Here is a 19,951-nt window from a genome sequence, read left to right on the forward strand (position 1 = left end):
ATCAAAATTTATTTATGATTATTGCTAAAATTGATTTGTCATCGCATTTGTCTCTTGGATAGAGAATCGATTTTACAATCAGAAGTTATTCTTGGATTATTGATGTTGATCGATGAAGAACAAAAAGATTTTCTCTCAAGAACACATGAAGATTTTTGTTTGAATCGGTGTATGATCTGGAACGATTACATGGAAAGAAAGGAATCAAAGGTCAACAGAAACAAATAAAAAGTCAAGCTTTAAAAGTCAAATTCTGAATTTCCATTGGATTCGATGATTTTCCAGAAATTAAAGGGTTTCGATACTTACCAGTGTTAAAGATATTATATGGTTATTAGGCTATGTTTGGCGCGCCATAACTAGCTGATAAGCTAGCTTATTTTTTGAGTTTTTTTATGTTGTCATGTTTGGTAAGCCAAAATAGCACATAAGTTAACTTTTTAAAAAGCTACTTAGACTAAATTTTTATAAGCTTTTTTAAAAATTTTCTAATACACCTCTTAATTAATTATAGAAACACATATTCTTACATGTTCTTTTATGTAATTTTATATATTTCAACTAGCTTTTCAGCTATCAGCTAGCTTTTTATGTAACAGCTAGCTTTTCAGCTATCATCTAGCTTTTCAGCTATCAACCAGCTTTTCAGCTAGTACGTCAAACGTAGCCTTAGTGTCGAAGTTTTCTGACGTTGAGAATGTTCAATGGAAATGGAAGTTTCAGTGAATTATATTTTAATGGTTTGAGAATGGAGTAAGGTTGAGGCATCTGATCGAACGATGATGGTATCACAGGATTATGAGTTTCGATGTTTGTTTTATTGAAGAAGGATTTGATGGTTTTTGATGAGGCTATGTTAATGTTTCCATGGTCGAATTTTAATTTGGGATTGAAGGATGAAATCAAAGATTGGATTTCTATTGAGAAGCAAGAAGTTAAAATCAAAGGTATGAATTGATTAATGAGTTTGATTTTGGAATTATGGTTAAATTGAACGAGTCGAATGGATTTGTGTTTAAGAGTCGAACGATTATGTTTGAATTAGACTATTGTTGTTCGCATCAAACATCCTTGTAGTCAAAGTCAAATGCGATTGTGATGAAATACCATGACATTCGTTCGAGTCGAGAAAAATTTGGAATGAAGAGTCGAATTCAGTCGATAAGTTTCTTGTAGACGAAATCGATAGTTTGGGATGATGTTCATTCCAAGTTTGCATCTAAAAACGAAATGGGGAAGAACAATCGAATTTTTAGATTCGTGTCTCTCATCTTTCAACATTTTGGCAGAAATTACCCAATTTCGAATTGGGGTACTTTTTTGTGGAGCGAAGTTTTTCCATTTCGAGTCTCTAAAGTTTTAGAATTTTGAAAATGTTTATAAAGTGGGAAAATTTTCAAATGAGGCCCCTATAGGTAATGCGAATTGTCACTTTATGCCCACATTTGAGGTAAAGTTTCACATTTGAAGTTGATTTGGCGCAACGGGTCCCTACAAAATTTATGAAATTGTCAGTTTATTCTTTTTAAATTTCTTGCAACTATCACCCAAAAGTCGAAAATTTTCACAAATTTTGGAAAATTTTCACAACTTTTCATGATAGTTTTTCGTGCAAAATTTTCGCGGTTGAATTTTTGTCACACATCGAGGGGGAGCTTCGTCAATTTTATTCCACAAGCGCTTCTCATACTTTGTGGGTTTTATAATCATTTGTTGATTAAAAATGGGGAGAATGTAAAAATAGGTATTTTAAGCTTCTCGGGTATTTCATTTCATAGAGGTTTGAAAGATTCGTGTTACTTCCGGGGGGAGTTGGGTCTTGATCGCGTGGAGATCGTTTGGAAATTGAAGCCACGACATCCAATTGTAACTTTGAGGGGGAGAATGTTTGGGTGAAAGTTCTTATTACATGTGGCTTCGCCTCTTGTGATGTGTAATGAGTTTAGCCCTTCCTATAAATAGGAAGTGAGTAGCTTCCATTTTTTGTAAGATCCATTTTGGAGTGATTAGATTAGTGAGAGAATTATTGCAAAACTCATTTTGCTATAGTTTCCTAGATCTAATGAGAGCTTAAATAGATTTTATTTACTCTTTGTGTTCTTCATGTTTGTGTGATTCACTTGTATTTACTATTCCGCACATGTCATCATTATTCGGGTCACTACAGAAACAAATAAAGTGAAACCTAATAACACCTCTGCCAAAAAACTATATAAGAAAACATTTTTTTTAAGGATGGTCACTTGATCATTATGCTTGACATCTTTTTTTGTGTAATTATTATTTTAGAAAAACATTCAAATTGTTTTATAAAATTAAAATAATTAAAAATACAAATAAAAAGATTAATAATGTTTTTTTTATAAAATAAAAAATAAATAAAAGGTATTACTAACGTTTCCACATAAGATGATTTCTTCAAACTAGTCGATTAATCAAAGTGTATACTTTTGATTACTATGACATAGTCAATTGTACATTATCTTATCTTGATTTCAAAAAAAAAAAAATTAAAATTGTTAACGTTAGATAAAGATGGTAGACTTACAAATAAAACTTGTAATGTCATGTACAAAAGATGTTTTAAGAAATTTATAAATAATTTGTTGAATTTTATTTCTTATAACATCTTTATATTTATTAATAGTAAAACGATTTATTTTAAATTTTCATTTGTAATTTATTTTATGTGTTCTTGTACGTTTTTTACAATAACTTTATCTTTTTATTTGTCACATAAAAAATGTTATTTTCATGATTGATTTTGTGTTTGTTTTTAAGGATATTCAATTTTATATTTAAGTATACCACATCAACATTTTTTTATTAATCTAGATGGTCGTTCCTATCTTTAAAACTTTTTACATATTAATTTGAACCTACCATTATAATGTTAGAGAGAAGTCATCCGTCTTTTAAATTAATAACTATTTCAAGATCATTTATTAATGATAATGACTTTAAACTATCAATCTTTTTTGGATTAATATTATAAAAGCCCTAAATTTTTAACGCTTAATTGAAAAAAGCTCTGATATTTTTTTATTATTATTGTGGCCACAACTTTCTCGCAGCATTATCACTTTAGTCCACTTAACGAGTTTCATGGTTAAGTTGGTTAACTTTTTTTGCAAAATTAGTCCTAAAAAGTTCAAATTTAGTCCCTGAAGTTTGAAAAAAAATTACACCACATAGTTTTTTATCTTTATTTTTCGTTTTTTATATAATTTATTTTTTTTTGGTTTTTTATAAATATATGTACATTTTTTATTTTCTTTTTATATATATACTTCATTTATTTTCATTTTTTAACTTTATTTTTCAACAATTTTTTTTTAAACTTGTTACCTTTTGTTTTCTTCTTTTTAGTGTATATATAGAGTATATAAGAGTTTTTTTTTAGTTTTTTTTCATATTTCTTTTCGTATTATATTTTATTTTTTTTTCACCTTTTTATTTTTTATTTTTTTTCTATTTTTTTGTTATTTATGGTTTTTCTAAGGTTTTTTCATATTACAATTTTTGTTTTCTATTTTTTTTCTATTTTAGTTATTTATGGTTTTTCTAATGTTTTTATTTACTTTGATTCAAGTAAACGAACTTGAATTCAATATAAATTACTATAACAAACTTTTTTTATAAAGATCGACTATTATTATTATTATTATTTTGTTTTTTTAGTCTATTATCAAGTTAAAAAATATTATCTTGAATTTAATCTATTGATATCATATATAGAAATATGATTTAATTTGCAAGTTATATAACACATTAAAACACTAATTCTTAGTAAACAAGCTATTTTTTTTTTAATTTTCATTTTTTCGTAACAAAAATATAATAGCACTAAAGAAAAAAAGAAAAAAAAGAAAATAAGTTGGACCGAAATTACAAATATAAACATAAGTACTTTATTTACTTGAATAAAAATAAAAAAACAATTAGAAAACCTATAAATTATCAAAATTGTAATATACTCTAATATATTAATACATTTTATATTTTTTGAAAAATGTCAATAAAAAGATAAAAATACAAAAAAAAACAAATAATTCGAAAACAAATAAGAAAAAAAATAAAAAAAATAAAAAGACGAAAAAAATAAAATATAATACGAAAAGAAATATGAAAAAACCAAAAAAAACGCTAATATACTCTATATATACACTTAAAAATAGAAACAAAAGGTAAAAAGGTTTAAAAAAAATTGTTGAAAAATAAAGTTAAAAAATGAAAATAAGTAAAATATAATATAAAAAAGAAAATAAAAAATGTACAAATATTTATAAAAAAACCGAAAATAAATAAAGTATACAAAAAACGAAAAATAAATTTAAAAAACCATGTGGTGTAATTTTTTTCAAACCTCAGGGACTAAATTTGAACTTTTTAGGACTCATTTTGCAAAAAAGTTAACCAACTTAACCATGAAACTCGTTAAGTGAGCTACAGTGATAATTTTGCGAGAAAGTTGTGGCCACAACAATAATAAAAAAATATCAGGGTTTTTTGTAATTACACGTTAAAAATTTAGGGCTTTTATAATATTAACCCATATTTTTTTAATTTGTTAAATGTGTTCTCAACGGATTATTACCTACTATATATGTATATACATATGTATATACTAGGCGAATGCCCGCGCGTTGCGCAGAAACACCTATATAGTTGAAGTTTTTACAAATATATGATTTTTCAAATATAACGGTAACGTTGTTTTTAAATTTGATATAATAATTTTTATATACTAAATTGATATAATATATTGATTATTTTGAATTAAATGATAATATATACACTTATTATAACTTCATAATCTCAATCGTTTGAATGACTTCTACCCGCGAGTTAGACATGAATAAAATTAAATATAATATATCATTTGATGTTATTTATAGTTGTTTTTATTGTTATTTAATTTTTCAAAATTTATTTGCTTAATATTTTAATTTCTATCATTATAATTATTTAAAACATCAAACATTGTTTTTTTATTTTAAAGCTAACAATATAATCATTTATATAGAGTTGTTTTTAACTATTGTTATTGTAAGTTATTTTAAGTTATTTATTTGGAAACTTTTAACGATTATAAAAATATATTTAAGAAATATTTTATTTAAATTGAAATTACAATTTAGTTTTTGCTTTTATCACTACAATTTATCACTTTTAAGTATTTACAAAATATTCTTTAGTTTTTTTAAATGGAACTGAAATTTATATTTGAGTTGATATTGTAATGCGCAGAAACACCTATATAGTTGAAATCTTTACAAATATATATTTTTTAAAATATAACACTAACGTTGTTGTTAAATTTGATATAATAATTTGTATATTAATTTGATGAAATATATTGATTATTTTTAATTATATGATAATATATAAATCTATTATAACGTCATAATCTCAATCGTTTGAATAACTTCTACTCGCGAGTTACACATCAATAAAATTAAATATTATATATGGTTTAATATTATTTATAGTTGTTATTTTTAACTAATTTTTTAAAATTTATTTGCTTAATGTTTTAATTTCTATCATTATAATTATTTAAAACATCAAACATTATTTTTGATTTTAAAAGTAACAATATAATCATTTATATAGAGTTATTTTTAACTATTTTTATTATAAGTTATTTTAAACTACTTATTTGAAAATTTTTAACGATTATATAAATATATTTAGAAAATATTTTAGTTAAACTGATATTACAATTTAGTTTTTGCATTTATCACTATAATTTATCAATTTTAACTATTTACAAAATATTATTTGGTTCTTTTAGTGGAACTGAAATTTATATTTAAGTTGACATTGTAATGTTATATTTAAATTAATAATTTAAGTATTTTGTCCAAACTGTTCAAAAATTATAGCTTTAAACTGATAATGGTTTACATGCAACAACATTTTAAATCTAATAAATTAAGTATAATATGTTAAAATTTAAAAACATAACTTTATAAATAGAAGTAAAGATATTAGTTTAAAATTGAAATTTAGTCTATTTATGATTACACTTTAGGTTTGATATTTATTTAACCTTATTAACCAACTTACAATCATTATTAGAAAGATACTACAATTTATCACTTTTAACTATTTATAAAATTATCTTTGGGTTGTTTAAGTTAAATAAAATTTATATTTAAGTTGAGCCTATAATGTTATATTTTAATTAATAATTTAAGTATTTTATACAAATTGTTCAAAATTTATACCTTTAAAATGATAATGGTTTACATCCAACAATATATTAAAACTAATAAATTAAGTATAATATGTTAAAAGTTAAAAAAACATAATTTTATAAATAGAATTAAAGATAATATTTTAATATTGAAATTTAGTTTATATATGAATACACTTTAGATTTGATATTTATTTAACCTAATTACCAAATTATAATCTTCCTATTCTAATAAAAGAATAGCTTTAATCTTCTTTTGACATGTGTCATCTTATTAGGCCTTTTAATAAATACATATTTTCTTCTACTTTTGACATGTGTCACCCTATTAGTCTTCCTAATTAATGTATGTCATTTATTAACATATTAATTTTAAATTTTAAATTTTAAATTTTAAATTTTAAATTTCCCACTTTAATTATATTAAATTAATAACATTACAATAAAATTAAAATAAAATTAATACAAATTATAAGATGATATAATTTATATATTTATTTAAATTAAAAATTATAATTTTATATACATAAAAAATATCTTTTAATTAATAATTTATTTAAAATATTTGATTAATAATTTTGAGTTTCACTATAAAAGTTTAATTAATTTTGTAACCGTGGTTCTCACGGGTTATAAACTAGTTATTATTATAAAGAAATTGAAAAGTCATGAGAGTTTCAAATGAATGTGGTGAAAGGAAAAGTCACGGGTTATAAACTAGCTTTATAAGTATGTATGATGAGAGAGAAGGCGGGTTCATATGTGGAAGGAAAATTATTGTATGTTCGCAATATCTAATCAGAATATATCAAAAATTAACTTAGTAATTAAATCAATATGGGCAGAATAATGATATTACATATATAGTAAATATATTCCTAAATTAAAATCCCATACATCTCAATAAAATTGCAATTAGTTTCTAAGAACACCTTTATTTTTCTCGACTATCCATTCCCACGGCCACCAACACCAACGAAGAGCACCTCCGGCAACCTCCTGCCACCCTAATGCCACTGCCATATCTCCTTGCATTTCCATTGCCACGTTCGGCAACTCTTTTCCATTTTGATGGTAAAGTTTCAATTTTAATTAAAGTATGTTTATGGTATTGCGTGTTTTTTACTAAGGTTTTTAGCGATTGATTTGATAATATCTCTCTTTTTTTCTTGACAGTAAATCGATGTTGCTGTTTAATTTGGGTTGTTCACTAGTTTACATGTCCCATGACTATATATTTTTAATATAGTGGATTTTCAATTTTTAATATATTTACAGCATCTAAATGGCATTAACAATTTATAGCATAAATATGTAAGTTGAAGATGATTTTTGACGATGTGAAAGTTTGTGCTTTTTGTCAAGAATAAGTGGAAAGAGTTTGTGTTTTTTTGTCAAGAAGTAGAAAGTCACTACTCAAACTTCAATTTATATAATTATATCAATTTCATTATTCTTTTCATTTTCATTAAAAATATGAATCATATATTTTTTATTTCATGTACTTTTTACAAAAACTTTTAACTGGATGTTGCTATTTTTTTTTATCATCAACAAGAGTATTGTTGTTGAAAAGACGATGCAAGAATATATATAAAAAGTGAAAAAAAATTGATTTGATTTTGGGTAAAATATAAAGTATGTGGATTTTTTTTTCCTTTCATTCGATTCTTACTGGACAAAGAATGAATTTCCGTTATATCATTTGATTTGATCATGGGTGCTATTCTAGGTTGTTTTTGGTTTCAATTCTTAAATAATGACATTGTAATAAAGAAATGTTATACTGCTTTAACGTGTACCACATTCTATAAAAATGCTTATAATATTCATAACAAATTCACCGTGTATTCTATTTTTGGTTAGTTCTAACATAATTCTTGTAATTGATTGAAAAATGTCAAAGAAAAGATTGATAATTCTTGTTCTGGTGCTATAACGAAAAATGGTAAGGTAGTGATCTCTTAAGACAGAGACGGTCATGAAGATATTGTTTGCATTATAACATATTTATTGAGAATGAATGCATTATCAACGTATTTTTTTAGAATGCAAATCATGTATAATCTCGATCCACTCCTCAGTTCACCACACCACCAAGTCAAAGTATAGCAAAGATACAATCTACTAAAGCTGGAAACAAGAATGAGAATGAAGATTCTTTCAAAAATCACATTGTAATGTTATAGAATGGAGATTTTCAAGAATGACGATGAATTATTATATAATGAAGATTATTTCAAGAATGACTAAGTCTAAAGCTTTGTATTCTTATAGAATGTACTATAATGTGGTTTTTTTGTTTACTTTTGGACCTTGATTTTCGAATAATGTTAATAATAAATGAGTATGCAGTCGGAATATGTATTAAGAATTTTGTTATTTTTCAAGATACCCATAAACATGTTTTTTTACATAATATAATCTTTTCATAATGAACTATTTTAGAATACATTTTATTTATTTAAAAACAAAAAAGCAACACTTGATTTTCGAGAGAATCCTACAAATCTGGTTTTTTTTTTTTTTTTTTTTTTTTTTTTTTTTTTTTTTTTTAATTCTAGCCTAAAAGACTAAAATACATTTAGGGAAGTTATTTAGAACCTTATTAACTAATTAATTTTAATATAATTTCAAAAATTCTAATTAAATGATTATTCCGAAAAAACAAAGTCGGTCCAATCATTTAATTGGAATTTCCTTAATTACATTAAATTTAATTAATTAACAAATTTCTAAATTACTTCCATAAAGGTGTTTTAGTTTTTTAGGCTAGAATTATAAAATGAAAAAAATAGATTTGTAAGGATTCTCCTTAAAATCAAGGGTTGCTTTTTTTAATAAATCAAATGTATTCTAAAATAGTGCATTCTAAAAAGATTATATTATGAGAAAAACATGTTTACGAGTATCTTGAAAAAAAATAAAATTCTTAATACATATTCTGACTGCATACTCATTTATTGTTAACATTATTCGAAAATCAAGGTCCAAAAAAAAAAACACATTACAATACACTCTACAATAATATAATGCTTTAGACTTATTTCATTATATAAGAATGCAATGTGATTCTTGAAAATCTCCATTCTATAACATTACAATGCGATTCTTGAAAGAATCTTCATTCTTATTCTTTTTTCCAATTTACTAGATTGTACCTTTGTTATACTTTGACTTGGTGGTGTGGTGAACTGATGAGTAGATCGAGATTATACATGATTGACATTCTAAAAGAGTATGTTGATAATGCATTCATTCTGAATGAATATGTTGATAATGCAATCCAAATATTCTTGATCGTCTCCGTCTTAATAGATCACTACCTTACCACTTTTCGTTATAGCACCCCAACAAGAATCATCTATATTTTCTTTAACATTTTCCAATCAATTATAACAATTATGTTAGAAATGACCAAAAATAGAATACACGGTGAATTTGTTATGAATGTTAAAAGCATTTTGATAGAATGTGGTATTAAAGCATTGTAATATTTCTTTATTTAGGACCAGATGTAAGACTCATGTATTATATGAGTTAAATTTAAAAAAAAAAAAAATTCTAAACAATTGAGAAATTTGAATTTATCAGAAAAAATAGAAAAATATTAAATTATTAAAATTAATTATTTGTTTTTCTTTTAAATTAAACAAATAATTTAGATAAATAAACAAAAGAAACTAATTAAACTTTAATTTAGAAATTTTGAAATTAAAAGGAAGTCAATTAATGAAATTAATATGTATTTACTATTATATTTATTGTAATTATTATATTTAAATATTATGTGGAAATTAATAAAATTAAAAAAAAAACACAAAATACCATATGAACAAAAATTAATTGAAAATAACCATAAAATGACATGTAACAAAATCAATGAGAATGTGACATGTGACAAAAAATATTTATTTATTAGAAAGGATGTCATTATTTAAGAATTGAAAACAGAAACAACTTCGAATTGCACCTATGATCAAATTAAATGAGATAACTGACAATAAAAACGTAATAATTGAATGAAAGGGAAAAAAATCTACCTACTATGTATTTTACCCAAAACCAAATCAAATCTTTTTCACTTTTTATATATTTTATTGGATCCTCTTTTCAACCACAATACTCTTGTTGATTAGAAAAAAATAGCAACATCTAGTTAAAATTTATTGTGTACAGCACATCAAAAATATATGATTCATATTCTTAACGAAAAGAATAATGAAATTGATATAAATAAAAGTTTGAGGAGTGACTTTCCACTTCTTGACAAAAAACACAAATTCTTTCCACTTACTTCATGACAAAAAGCACAAACTTTCATATTGTCAAAAATCACCTTCAACTTACATATTTATGCTATAAATTGTTAAAGCCATTTAGACGGTGTAAATATGTTAAAAATTGAAAATCCACTATATATGTTTTGATAAAGGAGCCTTTAAACTAAACAATAATACATACTGGGACATGTAAACTAATGAACGACCCAAATTTAATAGCAACATCGATTTACCGTCAAGAAAAGAGGAAGATATTATCAAATCAAACGTTAAAAACTTAGTAAAAACATGAAAAACCATAAACATAATTTAATTAAAATTGAAACTTTACCGTCAAAATGGCGGAGAGTTACCAAATGTGGCGATGGAAATGCAGGAGTATATGGTGGTGGCGTTGGAGTGGTAGGAGGTTGCTGGAAGTGCTCTTTGTTGGTGTTGGTGGCCGACGGGAATGGATTATCCGAAAGATGCGGTTGAGAAAAATAGAGGTGTTCTTAGAAACTAATTACAATTTTATAGGGATGTGTGACATTTTAATTTTGGAATATATTTAGTATATATGTAATATTATTAATTTACCCATATTTATTTAATTAATACATTAATTTTTGATATATTCTAATAAGATATTATGACCATACAATAATTTTGCTTCCACATATCAAACTGCCTTCTCTCTCATGTATACATACATAATAGGTAATAACCCGTGGAGAATATGTTTAACAAATTAAAAAAAAATATTGATACTTGAAAGTCATTATCATTAATAAATGATTTTGAAACAATTATTAATTTAAAAGATAGATGATTTGTCTCTGACGTTATAATGGTTGGTTCAAATTAATATGTAACACGTTTTAAAGATAGGAACGACATTCTGGATTAATGAAAAAAAATATTGACATGGTATAATTAAATATAAAATTGAATATCCTTAAAAACAGACACAATCAATCATGAAAATGCAATTATTGTTATGACAAATCAAAAAAATTAAGTTATTGTTAAAAATATACATGAACACATAAAATAAATTACAAATAAAAATTAAAAATAAAGTGTTTTACTATAAATAAATAAAAAGATGCTATAAGAAATAAAATTCTACAAATTATTTATAAATTTCTTAAAACATCTTTATACATGACATTACAAGTTTTATATGTAATCCTGTTATCTCTATCTAACATTAACAATTTTAATTTTTCACTGCTTTAAAACATAGATAAGACAATATACAATTGATTACATCATAGTATTCAAAAGTACACACTTGCTAGAAATGGCCCCTTCTCCCACTCAAACTTGCAAAACAAGGGCAAAAAACAACAACCTAATATATAAGGGTCCAAAAATGGATCATACCTGAACTGAGCATTAAAACTCTCCCTTACTAGATCTAGACTTCTTCATCGATGTCTATTGTCGCGAACAAGTCCGGATAATGCTCCCGTATCTCCGCCTCCCGCTCCTAGGTCCACTCGGACCCATCCGATGTTACCATCATACCTTCACTAAAGGTACTTCCTTGTTGTGCAAAACTTTCACCTTCCTATCTAAAATAGCCACAGGCCTGTCAGTATAGTTCAAACGCTAATCAATCTGAATATCATCCAAAGACACAACTACATCCTCATCTAGTATGCACTTTCGCAGCTACAAGACATGGAAAGTGCTATAAATCTGACTGAGCTCCTTAGGAAGATCCAATCTGTAAGCGACCTTGCCAACCCTGGAAATAACGTGAAATGGTCCAATATATTGGGGGCCCAAGTTCCCTCTATTCCGGAAGCGAATCACACCCTTCCAGGGTGAGACCTTTAGCAACACCATGTCGTCGACCTGAAACTCCAACTCGGATCGACGTCGGTTGGGATAGATCTTCTGCTGACTTTGAGCAGTTTACAATCTCTACTTGATCTGCTAAATCGTCTATGTAGTCACGATAATGAAAATACACTAGCAAGATATCGGATAATGTGTATATCATAATGGGGAAGCAACTCCCATTGAATCCCTAGGGGCTACAACTTCACTGTTACGCATACGAGTCATGTGTTTTCAGCAGTATGGGCACATACGACCTTCCACACCTACCCGTACTTGTCTTAGAGAGTCATCACAACACTCTAACACTACTTGCTAGCATACTCATACGATCAATCCTCACACCCTAGAGGAATTCTATATATATATATATATATATATATATATATATATATATATATATATATCTCAAAATTGGCCGGCTGACCCCGCACGACTCATCCATGAAACTTCCACCAACCCTGCAGCACTCGTGTATGCTAGCCATATATAACGTTGGACCTTATAGACATTTGAATATATAATCCTACCCTAAGCCCTTCATCAAACAAGAACATGAAATAAGGCCAAACCAAACATTCTCAAGCTATAAGATCTCAGTTATGTATAACCATGATGCAGACTCTAAGAAACTACACTAATGATGTAAATTCCATTAGAGAAACACTAGGCTATCACACATCATATAATCAACAACTCTATCATGCAAAACCTAAAGATCCCTAGCCTATCACTAGCATGCTATTCTAACATATCACAATATCAGATAACGGTATGGTATTTTGGGGTCTACTTACTGGCTCTAGCTGATCCTACACATTTCAACTTCCTTGATTATTTTGAAAACCATTTTGAGATTGTTTTTCCTTAGTTTGAGACTGGATTCACATGAGTGTTCGTCCAATTCACTTAAACCAAGGTTATGATACCAACATGTAACATCCATAAAATTCATGAAAATTTAAAGTTTTAAACAACCCAAAAACCATCATTGTTTACATATTGTTTTCAAAATAAATTCAATATCAGAGAAATCCTAAAATCATAAAGTAAAACATGAGGAGGTGCACCGTCATACCTTTGACTTCCCACGATCCTCTGACGTACCTGAAACATAATCCAAAACTGTAATCCCAAAGCTTAGTGAGTTCCCCCAAAATACCAATACATAACAAGTAACACAAATATAAAACAACATATTATGGGTCCAATCACCCATTGGGTTGGAATACCCCAGGCGCCTCAACCAACGGGTTGGAATGTCAACATACTATGGGTCAAATCATCATCGGGATGGAATACCCTAGGCCCTCAACCATCAGGTTGGAATGCCCCAGCCTGTTGGCTTAGTCTCAAAGCAGTGAAGCCTCAACCATGAACCAATCATATGCACATAATACATATAAACATACTATTAACTAGCCATCAAACTGATAGACATATCTTACAGATCACTAAGCATAACAACATCCTAAATATGAGGATACCAATCTAACAAATGACTACAACAGTATAGCATACATAATATGATATCAAATCTAAAGGGCAGACCTTGGTGATTTCAACGTGCAAGTACAGTGAGGAAGGCTCACCTCAAAGATAGCCAAAACCTACGAATGTCGCGTCTGCTACGAATCGGCTCCAAACACTATGCCAAACCCAAAGCTAAACTCAGTAAACAATCATAGCTAGAATCAAACACTAAGCTAACAAATGATCCAATCCCATTAGGCCCACTAAGGCCCAATATACAATCCTTGGCCCAAAAAGACAAGAAGTCCAAAACTCCAAAGGATACCTTCAGTGCAAACTAATTCCAAAAAATAGCACCTGAACCAAGCCCAAAGCGCAAGAGTCCAAAATATGGCCAATGGAAAAAAAATCCCACTGATGAACCGAATGTTGGGTGTTCGTCACCAACCAATAGATCGTGTACCTTTGCCGGAACACTATGCGTTCCTCGACCTAACAATGGGTGTTCACACGTTGACTTCCAAAAATGATCATTAAGCACTTAATTCTGGAATCCACATGACCAAAACATAGATCCAAGTCCTAAAGAACATCTATAACCATAAATGTGACACCCGATTTTTCGTAACAGGTGTTATTTTATGAAATATAGATATTATGAAAGGCGTAGGTGAGATAAAATATAGAAAGGGTTAATTATGAGAAATGTTAATTATTAAAATATTATTGAAGAATATTGTAGTTCGTGTGATGCCGATTCTGTGGATTTAAAGTTTGCTAAAAATGGAGTCCATATGAGAAAGTTATGGCTATTTGAAGTTGAGATGAAAATAGGATGCTATTATTTTAAAGTCAACAAAAGTCAAGTCAAAGGTCAACCTTTGACCACCACGATGTGAATCATGATTGTCACCATGTGACATTTGACTATCACAACGTGAGAAAGTGATTCTCACGATGTGATATGCGATGAATCGATGAGACATGTAGTGGGAGAGTGCAACACGTGGTAGGATCATGTATGGACACTGCTCACGACATGAGCTTATAATGCTCACTACGTGAGAGCTTGCAGAATATAAAAATGAGTGTTTTGATGTCATTTTGAGGAATTTGACGCATTTGAGAGGAGATGCTGCCCGGGAGTCGTTTACATAATATTATACCGGTGGAGTTATACTAATATATGTGTGGTACGGGCCAATTTACCCGATTATTATGTAATTGTTTTATACAATGTTATTGTTGGGATTTGATAGAATTGAGTATATGTTATGTATATATACTCGTATCCATGATATGGTCCTGTTACGAACTTGTTGGTGAGATTTGTATGTAAATCTCACGGTAAGATAGCTAGTTGGGACTGTCAGGTTTATAAACCCTAGTCTACTGAAATGTCCTGATATGGTAGATATGGTTATCGGCTTATGGGGTTAAGCCTAGTATTGATATATTATTGTATTTAATATTTAATGAGCTTAGTGACAAATAGTCACAGGGTGTAGTTAAGTGTAAATTATAACAAGTTCGAAGGAAGTTGGAAATTGTTGGTTAGGTATCGGTTTGTGACGGATGAGAAAGCTCTATAGGTCAAGGACTGAAGTGGTGTGTTAACAAAGTGATTAGGTGAGTAACACTATTCTAACGTCCGTTGTTGTTAGTACTTACACATTTTGGTCTATGTGTATTGGTGATTATTATGACATTATATGGTACCTCAGGATGGTATAATTATTTCAATATGTTATCTCGGATTAGAGATATCGTACTTGATTAGTTAAATTGGTTATAATAAAATATTGATATATTGGTTTATATTTATCTCGTATTGGAGGTGAAATATTGATATATACTTGGTTATATTTATCTCGGATTGGAGATAGTATTATTTGACAGGTTTGAGCTTAGTGCTTTACTAAGCATGGGATTATTATGCAAAAAGATTTATGTTAAATCTCTTAGGAGATATTGTGAATATATCACTACAAGAAAACAACCCTTTAATGATGTGCAAACAATGACACTCGTTGATAGACGACGCACATTTGCAAGTGCCCTAAAAGATAATGTCAGTTTTGCAAAATTTGAAGGATAGAGGGCACGCATTTGTGCGCGCCCTAAAATTAGTGTCAGAAAAGAAAAAAAAAGAAATGCGGAGGGTGCCTTTCATAAAATGTGCGTCGTGTAAATGTGTCGCTTTATAATTTTTAAGTGAAACATGCGTTTTAGGCGGGAATGAAATCGACGAAAATTACCCCCGCCTATTGAATCCCAAAAATTAATCCCCCCGCCTCTTCTACTTAGCAAGAAAAAGCCCTAGGTCCCTTATCTTCATCTTCAGTATCATCAAACATCTCGTTCATCCTCTGCATTATTTCCATCGTTCTTCCCTCTCGTCACTGATCAATACCCAAAAAACCCTAATATCATAACCACTCCTATTTTCTCGCACAACAAAATCCCAAAACATCACCAAATACTAAATTCCACAAAATCGTTGTGACCATTTTAGCTAGGGCTTTTTTCAAGAACAAAAACACTCTCACATCTCTCTTAGCTCTGAAACAATGGACGATTCACCTTGCTTCCCCTTTGGTCACTTCTCCTCCGACGACATCAGGCCTTCCTCGTTACAAATCGACCAACGATATCGTGGTGAAGCTTGGCTGCCAAGCTGTGACCTTACGCTGAGGTAGAAGACTTCACGGTGGGTTTTCCTCTGGCTTTCTCCCCAAAGCTAATTTCCACTCTTTCATCCCCTTTTACTCCACCGATCATTCGATTGGCAATTATTCTTGACTCTTACGACCCTATGACCATCTTCTTCCTCAAGTCGTATTCTATCCTATCGTTCTTGCTTTTCATCTCCTTCTCACTATAAATAATTGCAGGTTCTATCTAAGAAATCAATTTTAGGGGGTATCAGGGTTGGAATTTTCTAATTTAATGGTTTGTTGTTCTCAAAATTAGGATTAATCGATGCTGGTGGTTTGGTCGCACGCCTTCTTTACTGTGGGATAGAGATCCTCTCCCATTGTTTCTGCTAAGGTACATTTCACTGATTTCTCGATCATATGTCTACTTCAATATCTAACACCTCTGTGTCTCCGTGTTTGCAATTGTAGGTAAACAAAGGGTCTGTTCTTCCATCGTTCACACTTAAAGATCAAGACGGTAAAACTGTGAGCCTCTCGAAATTCAAAGGCAAGCCTCTCTAGCCAGTGAAGTTCACCATTGACACACATTAAGGTCTGTATCTACTCCGTTCTTGAATATTCAGATTTTTAATGTTAATTATTATTGGTGAGAAGTTTTTTGAGTTTCATTTCTAACCTAATTTCTTCTAATTTCTTGTAATTTGCTTCGAATATACTCATTTGGAAAAGTAGTATAGAGTTATACTACAACTATTACCTTTGTTTTTTGACGAACACTAAGTGTTCGATCAAATTCCTCAATGAAACTAGAAGCCTCATCTGACGATATCATGCTTCCTTTTGTTTATAGTTACAAATTTTGTAAGTTGTACTTGAACAACACCTACAAAACTAGGTGAATGTATTCATTTCACAAAACTTTTATGTATTGTTGAACTATATGATGATGTCTGCTAATTATTTGTAGTGTTGTTACACTTAATTCTATTCTTCCTACTATTTCTCTAAAAAAACATGTCAACTTTTTTCATTCCATGAAATTTAAGCATAAATTGTCTTTGATAAACTTTAAACATCCCTATTTATCAGATTAACATCGGGTGAGGATCTCAATGTCTCTTACCTTCATTCATATCACTATCAACTTATTCAAGTTGCCTCTTAATGTTTGCTTCGTGTTTATTAGCACTGTTGTCTGGTGATGTTTGTTTTAACAAAAACTGTGAAAAAGACTTATAATGAGGAGAACACAACTTTGAGTTGTTTCGTCCCCAAGTGTGCTCCTTCGTTACCTGTACCCAAAATCTAGCAAGATGTGGGTAATAGATCTTCACTAAGATTAATTTTAAGAGCTTCAAAAGTGAGCTTTCATTAGAGAAAAAGACATTTCTTTTGTTTGGGGTTACATTGAGATTGTATACCTTTGTTATACCTTGTTCTAAAAATCATGTCTTTTCCAGGTTAAGCCCCTGGTATAAAGAATAAGGAATTTCCGGAAAGCCTATAATGCCTGGAAGTAGAGTTTTTACTTTGTGTTATCGGCCTCCTGAGCTTTTATTAGGTGCTACTGATTATGGAGTAGATGTTGATTTGTGGAGTGCTGGTTGCATCCTTGCTGAACTTTTTGCTGGCAAGCCTATAATGCCTGGAAGAACAGAGGTACTTTAGATAAACCATTAAGCCTTATATGGATAAAGTGACTGAATGGATAATGATATAATGTTGTATACATAAAGACTGTTTCTTTTCTAGACTGAATAGACTGTCTGAATCTAAGTAAATGATCATTTTACCCTTCTATTGGGAAATGACAATTTGTCAAACAAATCAAACCCATTTCTTAGTTTATATCTTATTAAACAACTCAATCGAATTTCATAGTTTATACTTTATACTCTATACCAATTATCAAACTAATCCGGACCTCATCAAATCAAATATGTAAACCTAAAGCTAAAGAATGTAACATAAAACCTTAACCAATTTCACAAATTTGAACTTAATCAAAACTGTAAATCTCATAGTATTCTTACCTGTGAAAGTATAGATTTACAATTAGTTTTTATTTTATGAGTAGTCTTTTTAAACAAAACAAAGCTCCAAATGTCTAACCATATGCTTCAAGTCCAAATCCATAAGGAATGGTTAGGGGATAGAAAGGCAAAAATGTAACAAATAATGTTTGTATGTATTAAGCTAGTTTTTTTTTGGCTTAAACATAAACTTCAAGTCTAATCACTGTTGTATGATTTTTTCACCTTTTTAGTCACTGAAACTGACACCGTGATTAACTGCATGTAGAATGACTATTTTGCCCTCTATTTCATATTTTTCTTATTACTCATTTGTATTAATAATTATTCACAGGTGGAGCAACTACACAAAATTTTTATACTTTGTGGTTCACCATCTGAAGAGTACTGGAGAAAATCAAAGTTGCCTCATGCCACTATTTTTAAACCACAACAGCCTTACAAACGGTGTGTGGGTGAGACATTCAAGGATTTCCCTCCATCTGCTTTAATGCTTTTGGATTCTCTCCTTGCAGTTGAACCTCATAACCGAGGATATTCTTCTTCTGCACTACATAGTGAGGTACACTTAAGCTCTATTCTGTATGAATGGGTAATGATGTCTGTCTGGACAAATTGTTGGGAAGATAAAAAAAGAAGGACAAAATAGGTAAATGGGTAGTGTCTTAATACGTTAATTGATGTGTTTTTTTAGGGGGATAACCCATTAAGAGTATTTTCTTTCTCAAAATTTCAAAAAAATAATGGCTAAATTTTTATTAGGATAATATACTTCTTAAAGCCTACCCAATTATAGTAATGAAAATTTCTTTGTATTTTGAGGACATTGTTATTTGGGTAAAAATTATAAAATTACAATCCTGTAGTAAGAAATGAAAGTAGAATGCTATTATAAACAAATAAATGAAAGTAAATTACAATCCCTTAGGGTAGGATTGGGTCTTTGTGTGGGTTTAACTCTTTTTGTGTGTGTAAGTGGTAGAAAGCCATAACCTGCATGTATTGTCTGTGTGAGGTTTAAAGTTACAACATATTCTTGGGTTTTGTTACTACCCCAAATCCATTTTGTGAAATTTTCATATTGGTCCAGCTGTGATTTCCCATTACAAGTTGCACTTTCAAACTAGTAGTGCTAATGAGTGTTTTCTTTGGTCGTTGCTAATGTTGCTAATGTTGCTGTTTGGTTCCATAAAGATGGCATGAAGTAATTGGATTAAAGAACCTTTTGCCCCAGCTACTTAGGACCTCTCATGAATTCTTTGCTTTAAAGACTCTTTTTCCCTTGGCTTTTCATCAGGTGCAATTAGACTCGTTATAGATATTTTATATATAAGAGGAAAGAGATTCAAACTATTTAAGTCTCAGTAATTACAAACATGTCCTTCATCTTTCAATGTGTACAATTACAACTTCTATTATTAAATGCCTCAAGTGATAAAGGGATCTTTCGGGGGTTCTTTCTGGATTGAC

At 29.1% G+C, this 19,951-nt stretch overlaps 1 protein-coding gene across 1 annotated transcript; it reads left to right on the forward strand.

Moving 5' to 3' along the window:
* Nucleotides 1-17,954: 17,954 nt before the first annotated feature.
* Nucleotides 17,955-19,232, forward strand: LOC145089204 (putative serine/threonine-protein kinase At1g09600). The gene is made up of 3 exons (XM_079027673.1): nucleotides 17,955-18,107; nucleotides 18,816-19,043; nucleotides 19,176-19,232. The coding sequence occupies exons 1-3, from the start codon at nucleotides 17,955-17,957 to the stop codon at nucleotides 19,230-19,232; spliced, it is 438 nt and encodes a 145-aa protein (XP_078883799.1).
* The last annotated feature ends 719 nt before the right edge of the window (nucleotides 19,233-19,951 follow it).

The sequence above is a fragment of the Lactuca serriola genome, chromosome 2, assembly GCF_051521515.1.
Source record: "Lactuca serriola cultivar US96UC23 chromosome 2, Lser_US96UC23_V15, whole genome shotgun sequence".
Taxonomy (NCBI): domain Eukaryota; kingdom Viridiplantae; phylum Streptophyta; class Magnoliopsida; order Asterales; family Asteraceae; genus Lactuca; species Lactuca serriola.